The following is a 25,373-nucleotide window of genomic DNA, read 5'->3' as shown; positions in this document are numbered from 1 at the left end:
CTATATATTTTACTAGTAAAAACATGACCTTATTTCTGACCTTAGATATGTAGAGTCTGATTCTCCTCTCATTTACACCAGTTTCACACAGGTGAAACTTCACTCACCTTTTCACTAGACCAAGCAAGGAGAGTCAGATCTGTCAGCTTGATCAATGGCTCAAGCTCTAGATGATGAAGTGAATGAAAAGCCTCCCAATGCATCAATGGGTTTTGAATCAGATCCCCGGGCAGTTCTCACGGAAGGGTGGAAGTTACACGCAAGGTCCATTTATACTTTGGTCAACAGAGACAAAGCTGCAAACGGTGCTAGGGTGTAGGAGGTTTGGCTGCCAGTGTGTAGGGAAAGATACAATTTCTGCCCTTGAGCCCCACCCTGTGCCATCAATGTCAGCTGGAGTTTTACCCTTGACAGAAGCAGGAATTGTGCATAATGCAAACACCTTTCAGGCCTCATTCAAAGTTTCACACTGGTTTTAAAATACAATGGAGCAAATTTTGCTTCACACCAGGGTGAGTGAACAGTAAATCAGTTGCTACATGCACATATGAGAAACATTACATTGTGTGGTACTAATTCTTTACCTGAAGTTTGATAAAGCAAGTTGTCATCTTGGTCCATTTTCCTGATTTCTAACAGTTTCTCATCTACTGTTTGCTGCTTTTGCTTTCTGATGAGTTGAGAGACAATAGCACTGTATCTGTAAGCAGAAACAGAAAGTAAATTAAGGGATATGATCAACTTAGCTTTGACCCCAAATATAAATTGGGTTAAAGGTACACTTAAGCATGTGCTTAACTTTAAACACGTGATTAAGCCCATTCCTAATCAGCAAAGCACAAAGAAGCTGTAAGAAATAAAGCCTGAAGGTAACACTCATTATTGGTATGGCTCTGTAACTCTGGCAGGTCTGCCGTGTGCCATGGGGGCATTTGCACAGAGGCTGGTGTTTCAAAGGGGCCCAGAGCTCAGGCCACTGCTACCAAAGTCACAGTGGTGGTGGCCTGAGGTACAGGTCCCTTTGAAACACTGCTGCATCATTGATCCACTGCACCATGTGGCTGTGAAGGGCTGACAGAGCACCACGGTCTAAGCAACACTAAGGACAGACTGCTCTAGGCCCCACCCCTTCTGAGGCAGAGAGTCAGGGCCCCCTACCACCATGCCCTGGGGCCCACAGTGGCTGTTGGCCCTGCTGGGCCCAGCCTTCAGTAGAGACTTTTGCCCAACCCCCTCCTCCAGCCCCAGCCCCCGGCAGATAATCCGCCAGGCCGCTGGGAGCCCTACAGATGACGTTGTAGTTAGCCTCAATATGGGAGAATGTCCCAGCCATAGCATGGTTGGGGTTATCGCCACAGGACCTCCAGAAACACAGAGCCAGAGGCAGCCAGCCCAAACTGTCCTATGGATGGGACAGCTCTGCCCTGCTTATTACACCTGAAAAAACAAAGGAAACAGGCATAGGATTGGGAGGAGGCATCCTCACCTAAGAGCATAATCAGTAATCTGCTGGATCACGTAGAGAGAAACTTTGCTTAAATCTAAAATAGTTTGTGAAGCTGGGCATTAGAACACTTTTGCTCTTTATGTGCCTGGCAACCATTTCTGGTGCTTATGCCTCACTACCTGTACTCACCTAAAACCCATCTCTTTGCACGTATAGTCTGGCTTTCCTGCTTTATCTAATCCAGCATGTTGGGGTTGAAGTCTCAGGATAAATCCATTTGGGTAACAAGTTGTCTGCCTATTTGTCCCTTAAAGGAATAATGGACCCAGCATAGTTGTACTGTCCAGGAGAGGGCGGGCAGCACAGAACATGCATTTCTAGTGGCTAACATGAGACTGGGGCTGTATCTGCATTACAGCTTGGATTGATGTTCTGAGATCAATCCACCGCCAGTCTATTTATCAGGTCTAGTGAAGACTTGACAAATTGACTGTGGATTACTCTTCTGTCGACATTATTAGTCTACCCTGAACCAGAAGAGGAAGGGAAATTGACGGGAGAGTTTCTCCTGGCAACCCCCTGCAGTGTAAACCCCATGATAACTCATCCTAAGGTCCTTTGACTCCAGCTAGGTTATCCAGGTAGCTGGAGTGGCACAGCCTAAGTTGACTTTCTGCTGTAGCGTAGATATAGCTTGGAAGTGTTGTGAGGCTCTTATCATAAGACAGGTAAGCGCTAAAGTGTGGCCAGCCAGTCTTCAGAACATACAGAGACATAGCTGGAAACAAATTACATGCAGGAGGCTGTTTGTGGGGTGCAAAACATTTGGAAGTGGCACCCCAGGTTACATGGCAGGGGTGACACAGCTATTCATTAATCTGGGTTGAACCCCAGTACATCACACCTACACTTGCTTTCTTCCTCAAGGATTCATTTGTAATTGTTAAAGTCTCAGACAACTCCCCACTTTCCATCTGTGCCACTAAAATATAATTAAAGAAGTGAGAGAAGACTGTTGAAGTAATGTAATTCATAGTATGATGGACTTTAAAACATAGGCATAACAGGATGTCACTCCAATGGCTTTTTTAAAACCTTGTTTTTCAGTCTTGGCTACTAGAGAATTTTTGTTATTTTCATACCTTCTGGAACACCTACGATCCATTTGAAGTAGAGAAAAGCTATAGAATGGGCTGCTGTTAATGGGACTTTTAATTTATCTTTGATGAGTTGAAATTGAAAGTTGAACTACATGAAAAAAACAAAAAACAAAAGAAAACCCAAAACATTTCCTGCATGCATTCTCTTTCTAGCCACAAGGTGGCAAACAAGGTCCTAGCTTTGGATAGATAAAATTGCATGGCTGTTCTCAGGTAGGAAGAGTTAAAATATAAAGACTATGTAGAAGTACCCTGGCTTTGTGTACTTTTTCTTCTAAAGTAACCCAGCAAACACTGAATTTTGACGTAAAAGTAAATGGTGCTCAGTTAGTCCTCGGGATTGGGATTCCTTTTCAGATCACAGAAGGAAAAATACTGAAGGCTCAATCTTTACATGTTTTTTACCACATTAAGTCACCTAACTTCTCTGTTTCTCAGTTTCCTTTTGTACAAAATGAAAGTAACAGATTTTCCTTCCACACAGGAAAATTGTGCAGCTGAATTAATTAGAGACCTTCATCTGAAATCTTGTGCTTAAGTACTTTGCTGAACAAGGCTTATAGCTGTGCGCTGGCAAAATTCCTTTTATTTTTGTCTTCAGAAAACTTCACTCTGGCATAAAACCTAACCATTCATTTTCAGGATCCTCCAACACTCCAGGCCATTCCATATGTCCTCCAAATGATATTTCTTTACTACTCACATATTTTGTCCATCCACAAGAGTTAGCTCTTGCTTCTGCCGCTATCAGAAGACATTTCCATCTGCCCTGACTCTCTGGTTGCTTTAAATGCCATTTCGAGATCCACCTCTGCTTTCTCCACCTGTGCCTGTAGCCAGACAGACTGCCTCACCATGGATGCCTCTACCCAGACCCTGGTGTGGCCTTGCAAGGACTGTGCCTTGCAAGTTCCAGTTACAGATATCCAGGCTGGGGGGACCGTTCAGTGTGATAGGTGCCTGCTGGTGGAATCTCTCAGGCAGCAGGTGGGAGAGTTACAGGAGGAGGTGTCCATGTTGAGGAGTATCCGAATCCATGAGCAGTTCCTAGATAGTATTCATCTGGAGTCTGCTGAGGTGACTGTCCCAGTGTACAGGAAGGCTGATAAACCACTGGTGGAGAAAGAGGTAGACCAGGGTGGGCACTGGCAGCTGGTTACTTCTGGCAGCAGGCAGTGTTCCACCCCTGCACAGAACCCTCCCACTGTGGTACTGGAAAACCGTTATGCTGTACTTGCTACAGGAGATGAGTCGCCCAGTACAGAAGAGGAGAAGCCTCGTACCCCCGAGGCTGAGAAGTCTCCTGCCACCACTGCAAGAAGGAAACGCAGAGTAGTGGTGGTTGGAGACTCTCTTTTGAGGGGGACGGAGGCACCCATCTGTCGCCCTGACATTTCGTCTCGGGAGGTATGCTGCCTGCCTGGGGCCCATATCCGAGATGTTACAGAGGCATTGTCGAGGATTGTCCGACCCTCAGACTACTATCCCATGCTTCTCATCCATGTGGGCACTAATGATACTGTGAGGTGTAATGCTGAGCAGGTCAAGAGTGACTACAGGGCTCTGGGGGCACAGGTGAAGGGGTTTGGGGTGCAGGTGGTATTCTCTTCAATCCTTCCTGTTGCCGGTAGGGGCCTGGGCAGAGACAGGTGCATCCTAGAGGTGAATGCCTGGCTGCGTGGATGGTGTCACCGGGAAGGCTTCGGTTTCTTCGACCACGGGATGCTATTTCAGGAAGGACTGCTAGGCAGAGATGGCGTTCACCTTTCGAGGAGGGGAAAGACCATATTCGGACACAGACTTGCTAACCTGGTGAGGAGGGCTTTAAACTAGGTTTGCCGGGGACAGGGGAGCAAAGCCCGCAGGTAAGTGGAGAACATGGAAACCTGGGAGATGGGTCGGAAGTAGGAGGGAGCATGGGCAACAATGTCAGAGTAAAAAGAGGGCCAGGAAAAACCTGGGGGGAAAGTTCAAATCAATATCTAAGATGCCTATATACCAATGCAAGAAGTATGGGTAATAAGCAGGAAGAACTGGAAGTGCTAATAAATAAATACAACTATGATATCATTGGCATCACAGAAACTTGGTGGGATAATACACATGATTGGAATGTTGGGATTGAAGGCTACAGCCTGGTTAGGAAAGATAGACAGGGAAAAAAGAGGGGAGGTGTTGCCTTATATATAAAAAATGTACACACTTGGACTGAGGTGGAGATGGACATAGGAGATGGACGTGTTGAGAGTCTGTGGGTTAGTTTAAGAGGGGTAAAAAACAAGGGTGATGTCCTGTTAGGAGTCTACTACAGGCCACCTAACCAGGTGGAAGAGATGGATGATGCTTTTTTTAAACAACTAACAAAATCATCCAGAGCCCAGGATTTGGTGGTGATGGGGGACTCTAACTATCCAGATATATGCTGGGACACTAATACAGCGGGGCACAGACTATCCAATAAGTTCTTAGACTGCATTGGAGACAATTTTTTATTCCAAAAAGTTGAAAAAGCCACCAGGGGAGAAACTGTTCTGGATTTGATTTTAACAAATAAGGAGGACTTGGTCGAGAATTTGAATGTGGGAGGCTGCTTGGGTGAAAGTGATAATGAAATCATAGAATTCACAATTCTAAGGACTGGTAGGAGGGAAAATAGCAAAATAGAGATGATGGATTTCAGGAAGGCAGATTTTGGTAAACTCAGAGAGCTGGTAAGTAAGATCCCATGGGAGGAAAAACTGAGGGGAAAAACAACTGAGGAGAGTTGGCAGTTTTTCAGAGAGACATTATTAAGGGCCCAAAAACAAGCTATTCCCCTATGTAGGAAAGATAGTAAATATAGGCAAAGACCGCCTTGGCTTAACAAGGAGATCCTGCATGATCTCAAACTAAAAAAGGAATCCTATAAAAAATGGAAACTAGGACAAATTACAAAGAATGAACATAGGCAAATAACACAGGAATGCAGGAGTAAAATTAGAAAGGCTAAGGCACAAAATGAGCTCCAACTAGCTACAGGCATAAAGGGTAACAAGAAGACCTTTTACAAATATATTAGAAACAAGAGGAAGACCAAGGACAGGATAGGGCCATTGCTCAGTGAGGAGGGAGAAACAGTAACAGGGAACTTGGAAATGGGAGAGATGCTTAATGACTTCTTTGTTTCGGTCTTCACAGAGAAGTCTGAAGGAATGCCTGACATAGTGAATGCTGGTGGAAAAGGGGTAGAGTTAGTTTTTGAAATAAAAAAAGAACAAGTTAAAAACCATTTGGAAAAATTAGATGTCTGCAAGTCACCAGGGCCTAATGAAATGCATCCTAGAATCCTCAAGGAGCTGATAGAAGAGGTAGCTGAGCCGTTAGCTCTCATTTTTGGAAAGTCATGGGAGACAGGAGAGATTCCAGATGACTGGAAGAGGGCAAATATAGTGCCCATCTACAAAAAGGGGAATAAGAACAACCCAGGAAATTACAGGCCAGTCAGCTTAACTTCTGTGCCAGGAAAGGTAATGGAGCAGGTAGTTAAGGAAGTCATCTGCAAGCACTTGGAAGGTAGTAAAGTGATAGGGAACAGCCAGCATGGTTTTGTAAAAAACAAATCATGTCAAACCAACCTGATAGCTTTTTTTGACACGATAACGAGACTCGTAGATAAGGGAGAAGCAGTGGATGTGGTATACCTAGACTTTAGTAAAGCATTTGATACAGTCTCGCATAATATTCTTATCAACAAACTAGGCAAGTCCAACTTAAATGGGGCTGCAATAAGGTGGGTGCATAACTGGCTGGCTAATCGTACCCAGAGAGTAGTTGTTAATGGTGCTCAATCCTGCTGGAAAAGCATAACAAGTGGGGCTCTGCAGGGGTCTGTTTTGGGACCAGTTCTGTTCAATATCTTCATTAATGATTTGGATATTGGCATAGAAAGTACGCTTATTAAGTTTGCAGATGATACCAAGCTGGGAGGGGTTGCAACTACCTTGGAGGATAGGGTCATAATTCAGAATGATCTAGATAAATTGGAGAAATGGTCTGAAGTAAACAGGATGAAGTTTAATAAAGATAAATGTAAGGTGCTGCACTTAGGAAGGAATAATCTGTTTCACACATACAGAATGGGAAAAGACTGTCTAGGAAGGAGTACAGCAGAAAGGGATCTAGGGGTTCTAGTAGATCACAAGTTAAATATGAGACAACAGTGTGATGCTGTTGCAAAAAAGCAAACATGATTCTGGGATGCATTAGCAGGTGTGTTGTGAACAAGACACGAGAAATCATTCTACCGCTCTACTCTGTGCTGGTTAGGCCTCAGCTGGAATATTGTGTCCAGTTCTGGGCACCCCAATTCAAGAAAGATGTGGAGAAATTAAAGAAGGTCCAGAGAAGAGCAACTAGAATGATAAAAGGTCTGGAGAACATGACTTATGAAGCAAGGCTGAAAGAATTGGGCTTGTTTAGCTTGGAAAAAAGAAGATTGAGGGGGGACATGATAGCGGTTTTCAGATATCTTAAAGGGTGTCATAAGGAGGAGGGAGAAAACTTGTTCTTCTTGGCCTCTGAGGAGAGAACAAGAGGCAATGGACTTAAGCTGCAGCAAGGGAAGTTTAGGTTGGACATTAGGAAAAAGTTCCTAACTGTCAGGGTGGTCAAGTACTGGAATAAGTTGCCAAGGGAGGTTGTGGAATCTCCCTCGCTGGAGATATTTAAGAACAGATTAGACAGATGTCTATCAGGGATGGTGTAGATAGTGGTCGGTCCTGCTGTCGGGGCAGGGGACTGGACTCGATGGCCTCTCGTGGCCCCTTCTGGTCCTGGTGTTCTATGATTCTGTTCTATGATTCTAGCCTTTGTTTTATAGCTTCACTAAAGAACATTTCAGGTATGGGGGAGTCCCTTATTATACGCCCCATTACTAGGTTTGCCAGCCCTCCGGAATTAAAGATTAATCTTTAATTAAAGATTATGTCATGTGATGAAATCTCCAGGAACCCATCCAACCAAAACTGACAACTATCTCATCTAACCATGATGTGCCATGTTTAGCTATCTGTTACTCCAGGGTAGATCACAGACTCATCAGAATTAGTCCAGATTTTTACTCATGTCACTGAGAACTGGAATTTGATTCAGCACTGAGTATATACACATTAGCATAGTACATGAATATACAAAATAATATGTAAATACTTTTATATGAACAGTGCTATACAAAAGCAAACTGTGTTGCAACTGACTTTACAATTTTTCATAAATTTAGCTACAACTTCAACAGTAAAACTACATTATATAGCCAACAATTAAGACTGCACTGATTTCACAAAATTTGGCATCTTTGTTCCCTACCCAATGTTACAAGTTAAGGACTTATTGCAAGCTTTAATGCACAAATATGTTTTGTGAGCTGTTTGCAATTGAGGAAAAAATAGCCATATAAGAGTTAATTCTATTTGAATCTGATGCAGGGCATCTGAACCTGCCTTTGACTAATCAAACCCAGAGGTTCAAAGGGGGAAAAAAGTCTGTTAAAAGTACATGGTCTCCTACCACCAGATGGCAGTGAGATGCGGCTATTTCAAACCAGTAGGTTCTCTCCTTTACCCATTCCCTTCCCCTGGCCCTGCCCCACCATAAAACTCTACACAGTAATTCCCATTCCAGCTCCAATGACACTAACATGAACAATTTGATGTGCTTGACAGTGAAGGCGACAGTTTTCTCATATGACTACAGGCTGCTGAGCCATATGCAAAAATGGTCAGCTGAGTTTAAAAGGACAAGTTCCTGTTTTTTCTATTTTCTTGGGTTACTTAGGATGCTATGGCACTACGTAATGAAACAATTACCAAACATATAAAACAAAGGAGTTCTGTTAAAGGAAATAAAATAAGGAAGTCATGTCAAAGGAAAATTAACCTTATATTATAGAGGTTTCTTCAGAAAGAAAAATAAGCTTTTGATTTGAGTTCAGAACTTGCTGTTCTTCAAGCTGAAATTACCTGCTCATTTGCGTCCAATCCCTGTTGAAGGCAAATAGGATTTGAATGGCAAAAAGGATTCCTATATTTTGGCTTGTTGTTAAGCTTCAGCATCAGTAAAAAGGAGTGAGACAACCTAGTTTGTGCTGAAAGATTGCAGGGCAGCACAATAACCTTGCGTTTTCCTTTGCCTTTTCCCAACAAACACTGCTTGAAAACAGGACTTTAGCTGCAGAGAAACTTGGAGCAAAATTTGAGTAGGCACTCAGAAGGCAAAGGGCAGATTTTACTTGCCTGACATGGGTGGCAGGTGAAGGCCCAGCTCCACCCCTTCAGCAACCTTACCCTCCCTCCATTCCCATGGAGCCTACCTCTGCTCAACCCCAGCCTGATCCTTCCTAGCTATCTGGAGGTCCAGGGCTGTCTTATCATGGTCCCAGCCTTCCTGGGCAGCTGTAGGCAGTTTTGGGAAGGTAATGGCTTCCCTTGCCTACATTATCCACTGCCCATGTTTCCTAAGGGGTATTAGGCAAGGTGGAAAGAAGCAGTAGAGAATCTGTGGGAGTCCCAGAGTCATTCTGGTGCTCAAGAGGATCACTTTACTGATGTTGCTCCATAAAAAGCAGCACACATCCATTCTAGTAGAGCCCTGTGTTAGAATCAAAGAATCATGGAGTCACAGAGCTGGAAGGGACCTCAAGAGGTCATTGAGTCCAACCCCCTACCCCAAGCAGGATCAGCCCCATCTAAGTCATCCCACCCATGACTATGTCAAGTTGGACTTAAAAACCTCTAGGAATGGAGATTCCACCACCTCCTAGAAGGTTCTTGGAAACAAGGAGAAATTCTTCCCTGCTTCTGCTCCCAATGCCCTCCACCCTCAGACTAGCTACCCAACACAGTGCAAGATTTGGCCCTAAACTTCAAAAAAACAAACACACAGTTGAGAACAATTATCAACAGCCTGGTAACATCGTACAGGGTACAAATAGGGTCAGCCTGAAAATAGAACAAAAGCACAACAGTTCAAACATTACCATTGCAAATGCAAAGACACTGAGCCTAAACGTTTAGTGATTTAAGTTCAGTGGATTTAAGACACTTACGCAGCCTCACCCCATTCTCCTGTTCCTGTCACATTTTTTGTCTTCCAGTCATAGTAGCTCCCTATAAATTCTGGATCTTCAAACACTGTAATGGCATAATTACAGAAGTTACAGTTAGAGAAAAGATGCACCAGTCATTACATTTCCCGAAGAAATATCAAATATCAGTGTAGTGGACTACATGCATCACTTGGAAAAGTTTAAAGCAGAACCCTGCATTATTAAAGTCAATGAGAGTTTTGCTATCAACTGCAATGGAATTAGTAACTCAACTACTAACAACTAAGTATTGCTATTAGGACAGTTCTTGAATCAGACTCTGATCTCAAATAAAGTGGGATAAATTTGAAATAATTCCACAAATTCAGTAACCTCTAATATAATCAAGAGCAAATTTTGATCTCTTGTCTTATGTGGATGACAAGCCTCTATGTGCATTTTTAAGTATTGTGACTAAATCAACAAAACAGGACAAGAATTGCAATTGAAACGCCTGAACACAAAATGGGGATTATGCAACACTCATTTCTTTTAAATAAAATATATAATAAATAACAATATAAACCTGATCCTGCAATCCAAAACTCTGATAAAGAATCCCACTGAAATCCTATTAAAGCACTGTCACGGCTCCAGCTGTGCTGCTAACTTCATTACAGACTATAGTGATGGAATATCGCATTATCACGAGGGTACTGTGTTGGCCAAAGTCCACATCTGTTTTTTTTTTTTAATCTTATCATCCTCCCAAAATGTTTTCCTACTCATCATAATTGTATAAATTTTACTAATTACTCCTCAGTGCGTTTTCCTCCAGTACAAGCTAGCTTTACCAAACAAGAGCATACTTAAATTGAAAACTATTTGGGGTGGAGAGCTTTTTGTTCTCTGTTCAGAATTTGGATCCACTGTGCTAAGCAGAGCCCATGACTGGGATGCCTAGGACAATGCAATAATAAGTAAAAGCCTGATCTTCAACTGATATAAACTAACACAGCTCTAGAGATGTTGGATGACCAGATCTCCCGTCTGCTAAATATGGGACATGGGGGAAAGATGCCGTCCTGACTAAATTGGGATGGATGGTCACCCTATGTCAGAGTCAGGTGGTGGCTGCTGCCTTATAGAGAGATACACATCTCATAGAGCTGGAAGGGACCTTCGGAGGTCATTGAATCCAGTCCCCTCCCCTCTTGGCAGGACCTAGCAATATCCCTGATGGATTTTTTTTTAAAAATCTATTTGCCCCAGACCTCTAAATGGGCCCCTTGAGGATGGAGCTCACAATCCTGGGTTTAGCAGACCAATGGTCAAACCATTGAGCTATCCCTCCTCCAGCCCACAATCTGTGTTTACCTCGCTGTGGAGTGGGGGCTGCTCACTGGCAGTAGGGGGCAGCTGCAGCTCTCAGCTACTCCATGACTTGGGGTGCCAGAAACGGGGCTTCCACCCTGCCAGTGAAGCTCTTGCCTTCCCCCAGCTGCAGGGAGCTAGGAACCAGCAGCAGCTGTGTCAATCTGGCTCCTGGATCCCCCAGCTGTGGGAAGCCAGGCAGCAGCCGCTCTGTTGTGCTGGTCTGGTTTCAGGATCCCCCAGCTGTGGGAGAGCCAGAACCAGGAGACAGCTGCTGGGAGACAATGTGGAATACAAAGCAATTAGCCCCTATGGCAAAATAAATCAGGATGCCAGGATGGTGCCTGAAATATGGGGCTGTACTGCCCAAAACAGGATGGATGGTCACCCTATACAGAAGTCATTGCAACTATGTAAATTTACATCAACTAGTGATCTGATCTTAAGTTGTGGGTGCTTAAGATAGACAACTTGGTTTTGATCTCACAATCAGGAACAACTCTGAAGTCAAAGTTATTACACAAGTGTAAATCCAGCATGAGAGAAGAATCAGGACCATTCTGTTTAATTTTACTAAACCAGGCACATTATCTTACATGAGGCTTTAAAATGTCCTGTTACTTTTGATGTGGCTATTCCTGTCCATGTCTTGTGATAATCTTCAAACGAAATGCTTTTAACCCTTCTGAAAATATAAATGTATCATAAAGTTTCTGGTGATCATACAGTTTGGTAAATAAACACAGATTTTCATGCATAACCTTCCAAAAATAATAGAATGAATTAAAAGGGGTTTAAATTATTGCATTACTGCCTGTTTGGGGAAAAAAAAAGCAGAGAGAGAGTGAGTCACTAGTGTGTAAAGCAGCCAGCTTAAAGAAGAGCAAACACTAATATTTTAAAGACATTTTAGCTATGTTTACATGTTATCAGTTTATGAGACAACCAGATGGATTATTTTCATAGTCTGTCCCTCCCACTCCCCTAGCCCCTTCAAAGGATCAGCTTACCAGAAAAGAACCAATTTTCTGATTATTTATGGAGCAGACCTGGGTAAGGTAATATATAGCTAAAGGGAAAGGAATATATACACTCATCCCTCGCTCTACGAGACAGTTGGTTGCCAACCTTGTGCTCGTAGGCAAAAACTCAGAGGGACACTAAATTCTCATTAGAATACACGTAAAAGTCTCTGACTGGTTCCTAGTGCTCGCGAAGGCGTGGCAGCATGTGGCGCTGCTTTTGGAAGGTAAGTGAACCTTGGGTTTGGTGGGGGGAGGGAGTTTAAAGGCTGGGGGCAGTTTAGGGCCATGAGTGTGGGGGGGGTTAAAACCTGGTGGCCGGTTGAGTCCATGGGGTGGGTGCGCGGTTCAGACTGCTGAAGGTTGGGTGTGTGGTCCAGCGGGGCGGGGTGGGGGGGAGGTAGGGGTCATGCTGCTGTGGGGCCAGTCTGCGGGGCTGGCAGGGGGTGGGGGTTAAGACAGCCACAGACTGGGGCTGTGGGGCCGGCGCAGGTGTCACACAGTAGTAGGGCCCGTCTGTGGGGCTGGCGGCTGGGGAGAGGGGTCAGGCTGCTGCAGGGCTGGCAGAGGGTGGGGTTCAGGCTGCCGTGGGGCCAGCGGGGGGACAAGGGTCAGGCTGCCGCAGGGCCGGTGAGGGGACAGGGGTCAGGCTGCCACAGGTAGGCACTGTGGGGCCAGCAGCGGATCAGGTTGCTGCAGGGCTGGCGGGGGGTGGGGGTCAGGCTTCTGTGGGGCTGGAAGAAGTGAGGGGTCAGGCTGCTGTGGGGCTGGCGGGGTGGGGGGTCAGACTAGGGCAGGTTAGCACCAGGGGGAGGGGATTAGCCTCACATTAGCTGGGTGAGTTCACTCGTAGAGTGACCTACGGTAAGTACGTGTGTCCCTCGTTTAAGAGAGTACTCCTAAGTTTAACGAGGGATGAGTGTATCTTCTAAAATAGCTATCATAACTCATAAATAAACAACAGAGGTTTTTAATCCTCTTTATATGCTTATGGTTATGTCTTTATTCTCAAAGCTATTACACATTTATTCAATATAAATGAAGTAAAGTGGTTACCTTAAATATTGCATTTTTAACCTATTCATTGCATTACTATCTTACCAAATTCTCCTCTCGGTCAAACTCAGTGGTTGCTCTAACTTGTACCAAGGCTAACACAGTCCCTGGATGGCCTCATCCCACTCACTTATACTCAGGATTAAACTCAAGAAGTCAAAACCTGGCTGCGCTGAAGTCAAAGGGAGCTTTAGTATTGACTTCAATGGAGCCAGGATTTCAGCCCAAATCTGTATCTAGACCGACAAATGAAGACAAGTGTAAGTTTCATGCCCCAGCTGCCCAAGAAATAACAACATTAAAAAAAAAAGAATTTGTGAAAGAAAAGAATACATCTTTTTGTTAGTGACATATCTCCGAAGAAGAATGTCAGACCTACCACATACTGGCCCAAAAATCTGGTCAAAGATAATTTATATCAGAAAATGAAAAGCTGGTTGTGACATATAGCTGCACAATATATTACTTCGTACAACTGACTGTCAGCTAACCTTTTGAAATGCATCATACCTCTTGCCATTACACAGTTAAGCAAATGTATTTGGGTAGTTAAGTAAACTGTCATTCTAATGCAAATTAAATTACTAGCTCTGTGGGGCAGAGACTGTCTTTTTTTGTTCTCTGTGCCATACCTAGCAAAACAGGGTCCTGGTCAAGGAGTGGGTCTTGTAGGTATTACTACTAGCACTGAAATAATTTTCAGACACCCTGCATTGGCCTAGTTCTGTCCCCAACAAAATCAGTGGAAATTTTACCCTTTGTTCAGGGCTCATCGACATGTCGCTTTAGTCTGCACCAGACAGGTGTAAGTTTAGGTTCATAATAATGTTCCATGCATTAACTGGCCTATGTGGACAATGCTGGCATGCAGTAGATAGGTGTTCTTGCTTCAGCAAAGATACCTTTATAATTCAACCCTCAAAAAAGTCAAATAAAACAAATCAGTCATATGTAGTTCTATATAGTTTTATAGCTAAGAGATAACTGTACATGGGAACCACATAAACCACTGCAATACCGTTGCTTTCAGGTGTTCCAGAAAAGATTGTGAGGTTGAGAGGAAAGAAAACAGACCATGAAAAATATGGACCCTTGAGTTCAATGACTATCACTATTTTTATCTATTTGGTGGCCTCCCTAACAGCTGTTATTTCAAAATAACTATCCTAGCATCTACACAATGAAAGCATTATTTTTAAATAATTTCAAAATAGCAGTTGGCTTATTTTGAAATTGGCAAACCTCATTCTACGAGGAAGAGTGCCTATTTAGAAATCACTATTTCAAAATAGGTGGTGTTAAAACAGGGAATAGAGCCTATTTCAAAATCAGTCATAGTGCAGCCAATGGCTCTATTTTGTATCTATGTAGATGCTGTATTTCGAAATAGTTGTGTTATTTTGAAATGCATTTGTGTGCAGTAGCATTATTTTGAAATAAGCTATTTCAGAATAGTTCTTCAGGAATAGCTTATTTCAAAATAGTTAATTGGCGTTCCTAGACTCTTAAAATAATAAATTGTCTTAAATATGTATTATCTTCCAGAATAAATGTCACTGGCAAGGACACACTTCCTGGTCATAGTCCTGTAGAGGAGGGGGCTCATTTCACTTAGAAAATAGAATTACTTGTCATAGTGGCAAAGGAAGCCACTTGCCAAATGTTTCCACAAGGAAGTTAAATAATTGGGAATATCCTCTAAGAGGGGAAAAAAAAAAACCATTGCTCTTTTTGGGATTCAGCTCACAATACAACCTGAGCCTGAGTTATCAGTGGGTGTATTGCTCTTAACTCCAATACACATGGGATCAATAAGTTTATTGTAATTGGTTACCTGACACGGCCCCGAGAAGATGTTTCAGATGGCAAGAAATACTTCAGAGAAGAAGCACAATCTTCCTTGGTGCTAAGAAGGTCTTCTGAAGAGAAGATGGACATTTTAAAAAAAATCTTTAGGAGTTAGATTCTGTAAACTGGTTTAGCTCCATTGATTTCAATAGAACTATGTAGATTTACATCATATAAAGAGCTGGTACTATATTTCCCTCCCAAGTATGTATATAAAACAGCCCCCCACATCTGCACTATGGTACAAATACTGGACTCGATTCCCCTCTGCACGTGCACTCCTCTGCCCATCCCTCTGATTAAGAACAGTGCCACTGTCCCACATTGAAAGGTTTGTACAGGTGGCTGGCACAGTGGCAGACTCTCAGGGTGTTGGGCCAGCAGGAAGAGCCTCTGCAATAGGGAAATTCTCCTCTAGGCACCAGGCCATTATTGCCAGAATACAGACACACCTGAGTGGCGCTTGACTGGCATAAAGTGGTCAGTGGACTAGAATTTGGCTCATGGGGAGCAAGTACATCCACAGTGGTACCCTTTTTCATCTCCATATGCCCTGCTTTCATCAACAACATAAAATACACTGATTCAGATTTGGTCCCAATGTTTACCCTAGTAGTAGTTGCTTTTACAGGCAAGCCATTGTGTAACATAACCACTGCACGCTGTGGACATGTCTACACTGCCCCTTGCTTTCGTAAGGGGCATGGAAATGTGGCCATTTGAAAATGCAAATGAGACAGTGTTTTGCATATTCAGTCCATCATTTGCACAATGGTGGCCACTCCCCATTCTGGAAGTGCTGTTTTCGAAAGCCAAAACATCCACATGGATGGGGTTCCTTAAAAAGGAAGATCCTTTTCAAAAGCACCTCTCTTCCTTAAAAAAAATAGGCAGATGGGTGCTTTCGAAAGGGGGGGCTTCCTTTCAAAGGAACCCCGTCCACACAGCTGTTTTGGCTTTCAAAAACAGCACTTCCAGAAAAGCAAGTGGCTGTCATTATGCAAATGAAGTATTGAATATGCAAATCAGCACCTCTTTTGCATTTTCTATCTGCCATATTTGCATGCCCCATTCAAAAGGGAGGGGCAGTGTAGACACGGCCTACATGTCATGGTCATGAAGAGTCTCAGCAAGGCAAACACAATTCATAGTAGGCAGGTAAGCCATGCTAAGGATAGCAGAATTACTGCTGTCTGGCCCTTTGATTCATCCTAACACCCTTCTTCTGACTTACTTTTCCCAAGACAAACCTGACTTTTCCTAATATCACTGTGTAAATTACACTGGCACTCATCCTCCCTTATGTAATTTATGGGACCTCTTATATCCACTCTGCATTTGGTTCAGCATATTCCCTTTCACAATACTATCTGGTGTTTGTTGACATGAAATCATCAGTCAGACTAATCTGATTTTTCTGGTGAGCATGAAATGAATAGGATTTTATTTTTCAATAAGGAGCTGTAAAATGAACAAGACTATATTTATGGGTAATAGCAAAGCAAGGATTACCTTCTAGGTGTTGGCTAGCTCTAACACATTGTATAACCATTTGTCTGTACAAGGGCATGTTGGTTTTCAGCATCTCTGCAGCCTCCACATTCACTGCATTTTCCAGTTCTGGATTAGAAAGCATTACCTGTAGAAAGGTGTAAATACACACAGAGTGAGTGAGTGAGTGAGAGAGAAAACATATTGGTATCTAAAACTCCTATCTTCCTCAGACACACAATCCATCAAAATTATTGATTTTATTGTTTTACACTGAATTAATACCATACATAAGTTCAAAGAAAAAAAGAGGCTGCTTCTTGACTTTGTTTGGGTCCTTCATTTTGGTTTCCTTAAAAAAGGGCGATGTGGTCATAACCTATGCTCCTTTCTTCCTGTTTTCTCTCAGGGTTTTTGTATAATTCCAAGCAGACAGCCATGAATGACGCATGACTCTGTCATTTGTTTTACTCATAACCAAAACTAGGATGTCCACAAAAATCATGCAACATCTGGTGGACATTTTCAATCAGGAGTGGAGGTCAGGATCTACTTCACAGTGACAGGAAAGGCATTAAGAAGGGTTTGGGCTTTTTTTTTTTTTTCTTTTTTTGAAGAAAAGGCAGTAAATTTGAAACACTGAGGCCCGTTTGTTAAAACTGAATGTAGCTGGTTTGAGTTACTCGCTAATCTCACGACCCATGCCAACACTCATGATCAAGACTTTGACCATGAGATAATTCAAGAATTTAAAAGTAGAGCTATCAGCATTTTAAAAGTATTTTTGAAAGTACAGAGAATCAGGCGGAGTACACATATCTTAGGCAGTGACTTGTGCAAGATAAGAGAGCATAAATCCAAAAGATCAAAGCAGCTACTGGTCAAAAATATTTAGCACTGGCAGCAGCTTCAATTATACTCATTCATTGATCTATCTGTCTTGCTCAGAAATAAGGTGCTGCCACCAGGGAACAAATACAGAAGGAAAACTAAATTACTTTAATCTAAAAAATGATATCTAGGGAATACATTTGCTGCCACTCTGAAGTAATCCTGCCATTTGCATTTTTAATTTTGAATCAAGTGAATAATCATACTTCAAATATTTTGCAGGTCTGAAATTCCAACTATAAAGGTAAAATGCATTTAGTTTTTTACAATACTGTTTCCTTACCTGGATAGCAAGTAAAATGCTACTCATTGTTAACTTTCCATTCCACTCTTTAGGATTGTCCAGAAAATCAATACAGGGTCTTCCTGAGTGTGGATCCACTGGATTGAAAAAAAATTGCTGTTTAACTTCAACAGAATTTAGCATCATGGCAGTTGTATGCCAGAGGAAGTAATGATAATTCTTTTGTGTTATTTTATTTACAGTTTTAGATTATTCAAGCCATCTAGGTGTTGCATGGGGCAAGTCAATGCAGTGATGTGTTCCCATCATTGTGACACTTGTCTTCCAGTCCGTGGTCCCTCTGATAGTTCAATTAGACTATGCACTTGCTTTGTTTTTGGATGGTGCCTGCCCCTGAGTGGAGCCTTTGGCATAGCTGAAATTCAAGTACTGTACTAAATAATAATATGGCTCACATTGATCAAATAGCAGTTTGCTTTCTATTTCTGAAGTGCACTGTAACAAGGTCGCCATTTTGGGAGGGGAGTGGTGGTGGTGCACAGCAACCATGCGTAGCTGGACACTGCTTGCTCTTCATCCCGGTCCCCTGACTATTAGGGAGTGAGGGGAAAGTACACAAATTCAATGAATTACACCTCTGCCCCCGACCTCACCAGCCATGAGTGAGGGGCATGCACACAAGCCATGCTCATTCCCCTCACTTCCTCATAGTCAGGGGACTGGGAGGAAGAGCAAGCAGCATCCCAGTATCCATTACTGCTGTACACCAGACTATGGGCCAAAGTCTATGGCTGTGTCTACTCTACAAAAATAACTTGGAAGTTGCTTAGACATGGGTTATGAATCCCCTGTCCCAAAGGGGTGCAAAGTGGGTAGCAGGCCCCCTTGTGTGTTGGGGGGCAAATTTCATAAACAGGGGGGTGTAGCACGATTATTTACTGGGTCTCAGGCTCATCCATCTCATTAAAAACGTTGAAATATGTTACTGTTATGTATATTTATTTACAGTTATATACCCATTAATAGAGTTTTTACATTCTGCATACTTATTTTCTTAGATGTGCTGAAAGGTTTTGTTTGTTTTTTTTCCATATGAACATAGCTGACACTTCCATCAGTTTGGATTACATTAGACAGGTTGGGAGGGTCCCTGCTAATTGCAGGGATGAAAAGTGGGGCCCACCATAAAAAGTTTGCTCAACCCCCGTCTTACTCAAAAAGTGCAGTTTTTGAAGGGGTTGGGTCAAGGTTTCTATTGGAACAAAGATAGCGCAGGAAATAAAAGTCAAGCTAAACAGAGTTCTGAAATACCTAACTACACAATCAAACAATTTGTCACATGGTTCTGACCATTGGGATGGAACGGGATGGTGTTGAACGTAACTGTCGGAGGGACGCTATTGTGCTCTTCAGTGTACTTTACTGACAGCTGGAGAACAGCCCCTATTAGAGAGAAAGAGATTGGCATTAAAGTATTACCTTGTATTTAACAAGCACACCTGTATTGCATTGTTCAAAGAAGGCTTTGCTTTTACAGTGTTTTTGCTTGTTTTTTTTAAACTTGTTTTTTTTTAAACTTGTGTTCTTTATGCCAATGTTAATGAGTTCTGGGGCACATCAGATGAAGCAGGAGGTTACACGTTAGATTAAAAATGCTTTTTTAAACTATCCCTAATTATATATACACTTCTTGGGTTGCTGGATTATCATCATCAGCTGAATTTAGTGCCATTGGAGAGTGTTGGATGAACAGGTCTGGAAGCTGAAATCAATTCACAGAACTAGTACTGGTTGTCCTAGGGCACAGCAGGGTGTGAGTGCAACAGAATCGCTATAAATCAGGGGGTCAACAGATTTTCCAGGCCCCTGGGCAAGTGTGTGTGTGGGAGGGCCAGCTCTGCACAGGGGTAGGGCCTCAGACAGAAGAGGCAGGGCTGGGGCAGCCAGCCCTCAGTGTTACCCAGACCGAGCCAGGCCACCCTGCTCAGGCAGTCCTCGGAGCCACCCAAAGCATGTATCTTGGAGTTCGATCAGTGATTTAAAAGGGCCCGGAGGTGCAGTTGCCATACTATCAGTGGCCCTTTTGAATTGTCAGGCTCTGAGACAACTGAACCTCTCAGTCAGTGGGCCAGCTGTAAAATCACCTAGAGTCCCAACTGCTGGACTCATGATTACATCCTACATTCAGCTTTCACTTGTTAAAAACAGTAAGTAAAAACTCCTCAGAGGGTTGCAAAGAACCCCTTAAACACATGACCTGATGGTAATAGCTGCAGACAGCCTGTGAAGGGGGAACCACTTGATGATGTCACTAAATTTTGAGGATAACCAGCTACCATGGATAAGTTTGAAGGCCCTTGTTGCCTCTCCTGGGGAGAAACAGGGAGTCTGTATCCTTTCCTTGCTGTTTCAAGGAAGGGGGAAGGGCCAGATTGTGGGAACGTAGCCCCAGGGAGCCGCAGGCCCTGGTGTGCCCAGGGCTCACAATTGCCTCAATCCAGTTCTGAGACAGGGTGAGCTGTTCCAATTGATGTGAACAGTAATGATGAGTGGGAAGGCAAGACTCCTTTATTCTGGGCTCCATTTTGTAAGGTCCCTGTAAGGTAGAATGTGGTCCATATAAGTGGGAGGAGCCCAGCACATTGCAAGCCTGAGCCCTCAAGCAACAACCTTAAAGGAGGTCTGTTAGGACCAAAGGCAAGTAGGCTTTTGTGTTTTGTTATGTTTCATGTGATCAGTCTGTTTAATGGGACAGCACTGTGCCCACCACATTGGTATCTGAGCAGAATAACTTTCCCTCAGTACTTAGAGAACATAAGAATGGCCATACTGGATCAAAGCAAAGGTCCATCTTGGCCAGTATCCTGTCTTTCAACAATGGCCAATGCCAGTTGTCCCAGAGGGAATCAACAGAACAGGTAATCCTCAAATGATCCATCCCCTGTTAGACATTCCCAAGTTCTGACAAACAGAGGCTAGGGACACCATCCCTGCCCATCCTGGCTAATAGCCATTGATGGGCCTATCTTCTATGAATTTATCTAGTTCTTTTTTGAACCATTTTATAGTCTTAGACTTCACAACATCCTGTGGCAGGGAGTTCCACAGGTTGACCATGTGTGGTGTGAAGTAATACTTTTTCTTGATTGTTTCAAACCTGCTACCCATTTCATTTGGTTACCCCTAGTGCTTGTATATGGGAAAAAGCAAATAGCCGTTCTTCACCTTTTTCCCCACACTTATCATGATTTTATAGATTTCTATCATATCTCCCCTTAACTGTTTATTTTCCAAGCTGAAAGGTCACAATCATATTAATCTCCCCTCAGATAACAATCGTTCGACAACCCTGATAATTTTGTTGTCCTTTTCTGAACTTTTTCCAATGCCCAGATATCAAGATTTGTTTCTTTTCTTTTCTGAGATGAGGTGACCATATCTGCATGCATTAGTATATGAGTCTATCTATGCTGAATGCAGGTCCACCGATGGGGGTGGGGTGGGGTGGGAGTAAGGGGAACAACAGTCCTATGGTCCAGGGATTCAAAAAGGCCCAGGGCTTCTGGCCACCACAGTTGCTACTACAGCAGCAGCAGCGATGGCTGGAGCCATGTGCCCTTTAAATTGTTGCTGGAGCCTGAGTGGCATGCTCCGGAAGGCATTGCAGGGTGGGCAGCATGATCTGGGCTGCCTAGGCCCTGTACCTTCCGCCTGGGATCCCACCCCTTCTGGGAGCACACAACCAGCTCCTCCCACCACACCTTGCTCTAGGGGTCTGATGGGTCTGTTGGCTGGCCTGGCTGAATGAGAATCCACAGCTACAGATAAAGCAGTTACTAGTGATTTCCTGAGACATAATTCACATTGGTTTGAAATTCAGTGCCCCAATGAAAATTCCATATCTTGTTTTGTAAAATATTCATGTAGTTGTACATTGAATAACAACAAACACAACTTAAAAAGCGTTCATGTATTTACCAATGTGCTCCTGGAGGGGCACTGAATAATATGCAGCTAATGAAGAAAAGCTAGTCAAATTCTGTATATTTTCTTAAAACTATTCACACTATTAGCCTTTTAAAATATCCAGCTGGATGAAAGGATAACACACAATACATACAAAAGTACATGGCATGGTAAAATCTTTGTTACCTTCCCAGAGAGAATCCTTGAGTCCCTGGACTTCGACTAACCATTCCAGCAAATTATCCTTTAGAGGAGTGGCGAAGATGCCCTAAAACAAAGATACAAAAGAAGGTAAAGAGTGAAACATGAAGAACTTGACATGTTCCTTTAAAAAATTTTTGCTTACCGTGTAAGTTAAAATCAAGAATTAAGAGAAGAAGTTAATGTTTCTAAAGCACTTCAAGACTTTTCAATTAATGAGAATACTATACATAAACATGAAGGAGTCTTATGAAACCTAATAACAAAATAAACATACATTTAATGTGTATATAGCCCTTTTAACTTGGTTTTTTTGGGGAAGGGCATGGAGGGAATGTTGCATATTGCCACAGTAGATGGTATTTTTATGAAAAGATTATTGCCAGGAATCACCAGCTATCACAAGGCAAATGACCCTATATACTATACTAGTTATCAGTCTCAGTAAGTTGTTCACTTGTCACATGGACTTGGACACCAAAATTCCTTTCCAAAGTTCCCTTAAGGGTTGTATGTGTGTGTTCTGGAGAAGCACCAATAAAGCACTTAAACATCATTGTGAAGTAAGCTAACCACAAATCAGGGGATTGTAATAGCAGGGTCTCCATTTGGATTCTTATCACACCTTTGCTGTTGAACCAAAAGACTAAAGCTTCTCTATTATGAAACCATGTATAATTCTATTTCATTAAAATACATCTGATGATCTCTGAAATTAACTTTGAAAATCAAAGATAGTAAGGTTTAAAAGCCCACTCAACTCTTCCCTCCTACCTCAAAACCCACCACCACCACCCAAGAATTATACGTCTACACTGCATCTGGAAGGTGTAGGTTCCAGTTTAAGCAGACATACCTGCACTAGCTTTGAGCAACCCAACTTTATAAAAGTAGAAACACAGCTGCAGTGGCACAAGGGGTGGGACTAGCTGACTGCCTAAGTGCCAGTACATGCTCAGCACCTCATTTTGTGGTTTTTACTTCTTTTGTTGAAGAGGGGTGTGTGGAGGGATGCTGACACAAAATAACAGAAAGCCAGGCTGAGCATGTAAAAAAGATGTCAGCGTCATGTTAATTGGTTATACCCAGCTTGGATATTAGAAATAAATAATGATACTACTCACAAAAATATTGGCTTCTTTATATTCCAGATACTCTCTTTCCAACAACAAACAAGCTCTGGAGTGCATAGCAATAGTAGAACTTGTTCAGGTCTCTCTCTCTCGCTCGTCGTCCCTCACAATGTCAGTCTTGCTTCACAGCGGTTGACGTCTGGCAAAAGTGCAGGCAGTCTTCCCACTTTAATTCCTGCTTCACAGTGATTAGTGGCTTGGGCACATGATTTCTAAAGCATTTGCATGGAGTTTATATAGGCTGGTGGCCATGAGCTGAAATCTGAAAGGGTCAGTCAGAGCTAAAAGCCCCACGCAAAGCTGGTGAATGATTACTAGCAGAAACTAAACAAATCCAGCTGAGGAGCTTATCCATTGAATATTCTTATATGGTTGAAGAGTGTCTATAGGAAGCAAAGGAGAGCCAGGACATCTGGGAAGCACAGATGCAAGGAATAGGCTGGACTCTGTGTATAGTGTTACCCAGCAACAGACTCTTTGTTCCCTTCCCAGCCAATCATATGAAGTCTTAGTTCATTCATTACCTTGTCTCCAATCAGAAGTGACCTTTCACCCAGCTCCGAAAAAGGCAGTTCCCCAATGGCTATAATTGTTATGACACTAAAGGCAAAGCCTCCAAGCCAAGCCATAACCCTGGAGGGGCTTGTCTACACTACCTCCCTACTTCGAAGGGAAGATGGTAAGTCGGGTGTTGGGAGTTTATTAATGAACTGCTGCGCCACATATGCAGTACTTGAGCAAATTCCCCCCTGCGGCAGCTTCGAAGTTGACAAGTAAAGGGACTTCAAAGTATCCTGGGGACTTCGAAATTCCAGCAGGTGAGCTGTGGCTAGACGTGAGCCGGCACTTCAAAGTTGCCCTGGGGGGGGGAGGGATTTGCTTAACGAAGTGCTGCCTATGCAGCGCAGCACTTCATTAATAAACTCCCAACATCCTACTTACAATGCTCCCTTCGAAGTAGGGTGATAGTGTAGACACTGCCGAGGTGAAGGCCAAGCCCTGACATTAGAGACTAAACTTGAGCCTAAGAAAATGCCCTTGGGGGGAAGCCACCTGCCTGAGTTGAGAATCGCCTGGCAAAGGGCTGCAGGAGGTTGGATCTGCCCCTGTGTTTTTTTAAAATGTCACAATGAGTTGTAAAGACTGGGATTTTTGTAAGACAAGATTACTCAAAGACTACTCATAATCTGTACCACTGAATACAAATGGTTACAGCTCCACCAGCTCCCACATCATCATCATCCTGAAATGCAACCCTTTGCCCAAGCCAGCTCAAACTGCCGTCTTTCCAAATACCTCAGTCCCATGTTTCTGGGTCAACAAGAACGCTGAAGAGTTTTTAAAAAAATTTGGATGTGTCATACTCACAGGCATAATCCCTTCATTGCCAGATGGAGGGAGATATTAAAAATCTGTCTGTGCTATCAGTAGCATTGACAGACCCCTACTGTCCCCTCAGATCTCAAAGTACCTTAATTAGGGCAGATATCACTGTCCCCTGGAGGAGATAGAAATCAACTGTCCCCAGGTTACATAGTGAATCAGGGAAGAGCTCAGAATACAGTTGTTTTTACCTGACTCTTGAAGGACCTAGGCTGTGTCTACACTAGCTCCCAACTTCGAAGGGAGCATGGTAAGCAGGGTGTCGGGCAATTACTAATGAAGTGCTGCGGTGCACATGCAGCACTTCATTAAGCCAATTCTCCCCTGTGGCAACTTCAAAGTGTTCAACTTCAAAGTGCCGGCTTGCGTGTAGCCATGGCTAACCCGCGGATACTTTGAAGTGCCCGGGCTACTTTGAAGTCCCTTTACACCTCCTCATATGCACCGCAGCACTTCATTAATAATATCCCGACACCCTACTTACCATGCTCCCTTTGAAGTTGAGAGCTAGTGTAGGCACAGCCCTAGAGTTGCAATTCATTGCAACACAGTCTCTTTTTCTCGAAAAGCTCGAGTGACTGGGTTTAATACAGCAGACATCTGATTGCAGAACATAATTGCTCTGACCTGGAGAGACTCTGTTATAGCTAAGTTTAATTTATTTTCTCTCTTTGTTTTATACATTAATAATGCCCATAAAGTTTTTGGGAAAAAAATAATCCTTGCCTAGTTAAAAATGTAGAATTAGCCTCATATTTGGCTTTAGCTTACTTCTCCAACCTTTACTCAAGTGTGGCGAGTCCTAGTGACATTGACTGAAATAAGGCTACTTCTAGAAATAGGATGGGGGCCCCCAACATTACAAGATGCTCTGTGTTAACCAGCATTCTGCATGTGTACTATCAGAAAACAATATGGCTGTTTTGTTTCCATCTGACTGTGATTCTGCTTATCTTCCTACTCTGGGGACAACAACTAGATTCGCTCCAAGAGATAAAGCTCAAGACTAAGAATGTCATTAAGGCACAGCTGGCACTGGGGTAGAAGGAGAGGGCTGTGCAATAGTAGCCTGTCCTTGAGACAGTGTGTGCTTAGAC

The 25,373-nt window shown here is 43.1% G+C and overlaps 1 protein-coding gene across 1 annotated transcript in view; it reads right to left on the bottom strand.

The window, feature by feature from the left end:
* The window catches only part of UBE2U (ubiquitin conjugating enzyme E2 U), a 28,171-nt gene extending 5,221 nt beyond the window's left edge, over positions 1-22,950 (bottom strand). Inside the window, exons 1-9 of the mRNA XM_075003246.1 lie at positions 22,885-22,950; positions 21,746-21,827; positions 18,944-19,036; positions 17,633-17,730; positions 16,480-16,606; positions 14,954-15,035; positions 11,638-11,726; positions 9,689-9,773; positions 585-700 (exon numbers count right to left, since the gene is read on the bottom strand). Coding sequence (XP_074859347.1) covers positions 585-700; positions 9,689-9,773; positions 11,638-11,726; positions 14,954-15,035; positions 16,480-16,606; positions 17,633-17,730; positions 18,944-19,036; positions 21,746-21,827; positions 22,885-22,950 — 838 coding nt within the window. The remainder of the gene's footprint in view (positions 1-584; positions 701-9,688; positions 9,774-11,637; positions 11,727-14,953; positions 15,036-16,479; positions 16,607-17,632; positions 17,731-18,943; positions 19,037-21,745; positions 21,828-22,884) is intronic.
* Between the last annotated feature and the right edge of the window lie 2,423 nt (positions 22,951-25,373).

The sequence above is a fragment of the Carettochelys insculpta genome, chromosome 9 (assembly GCF_033958435.1).
Source record: "Carettochelys insculpta isolate YL-2023 chromosome 9, ASM3395843v1, whole genome shotgun sequence".
NCBI lineage: Eukaryota > Metazoa > Chordata > Testudines > Carettochelyidae > Carettochelys > Carettochelys insculpta.
The sequence above is the reverse complement of the archived record's forward strand: the minus strand, read 5'-3'. Positions and strand labels throughout refer to the sequence as shown.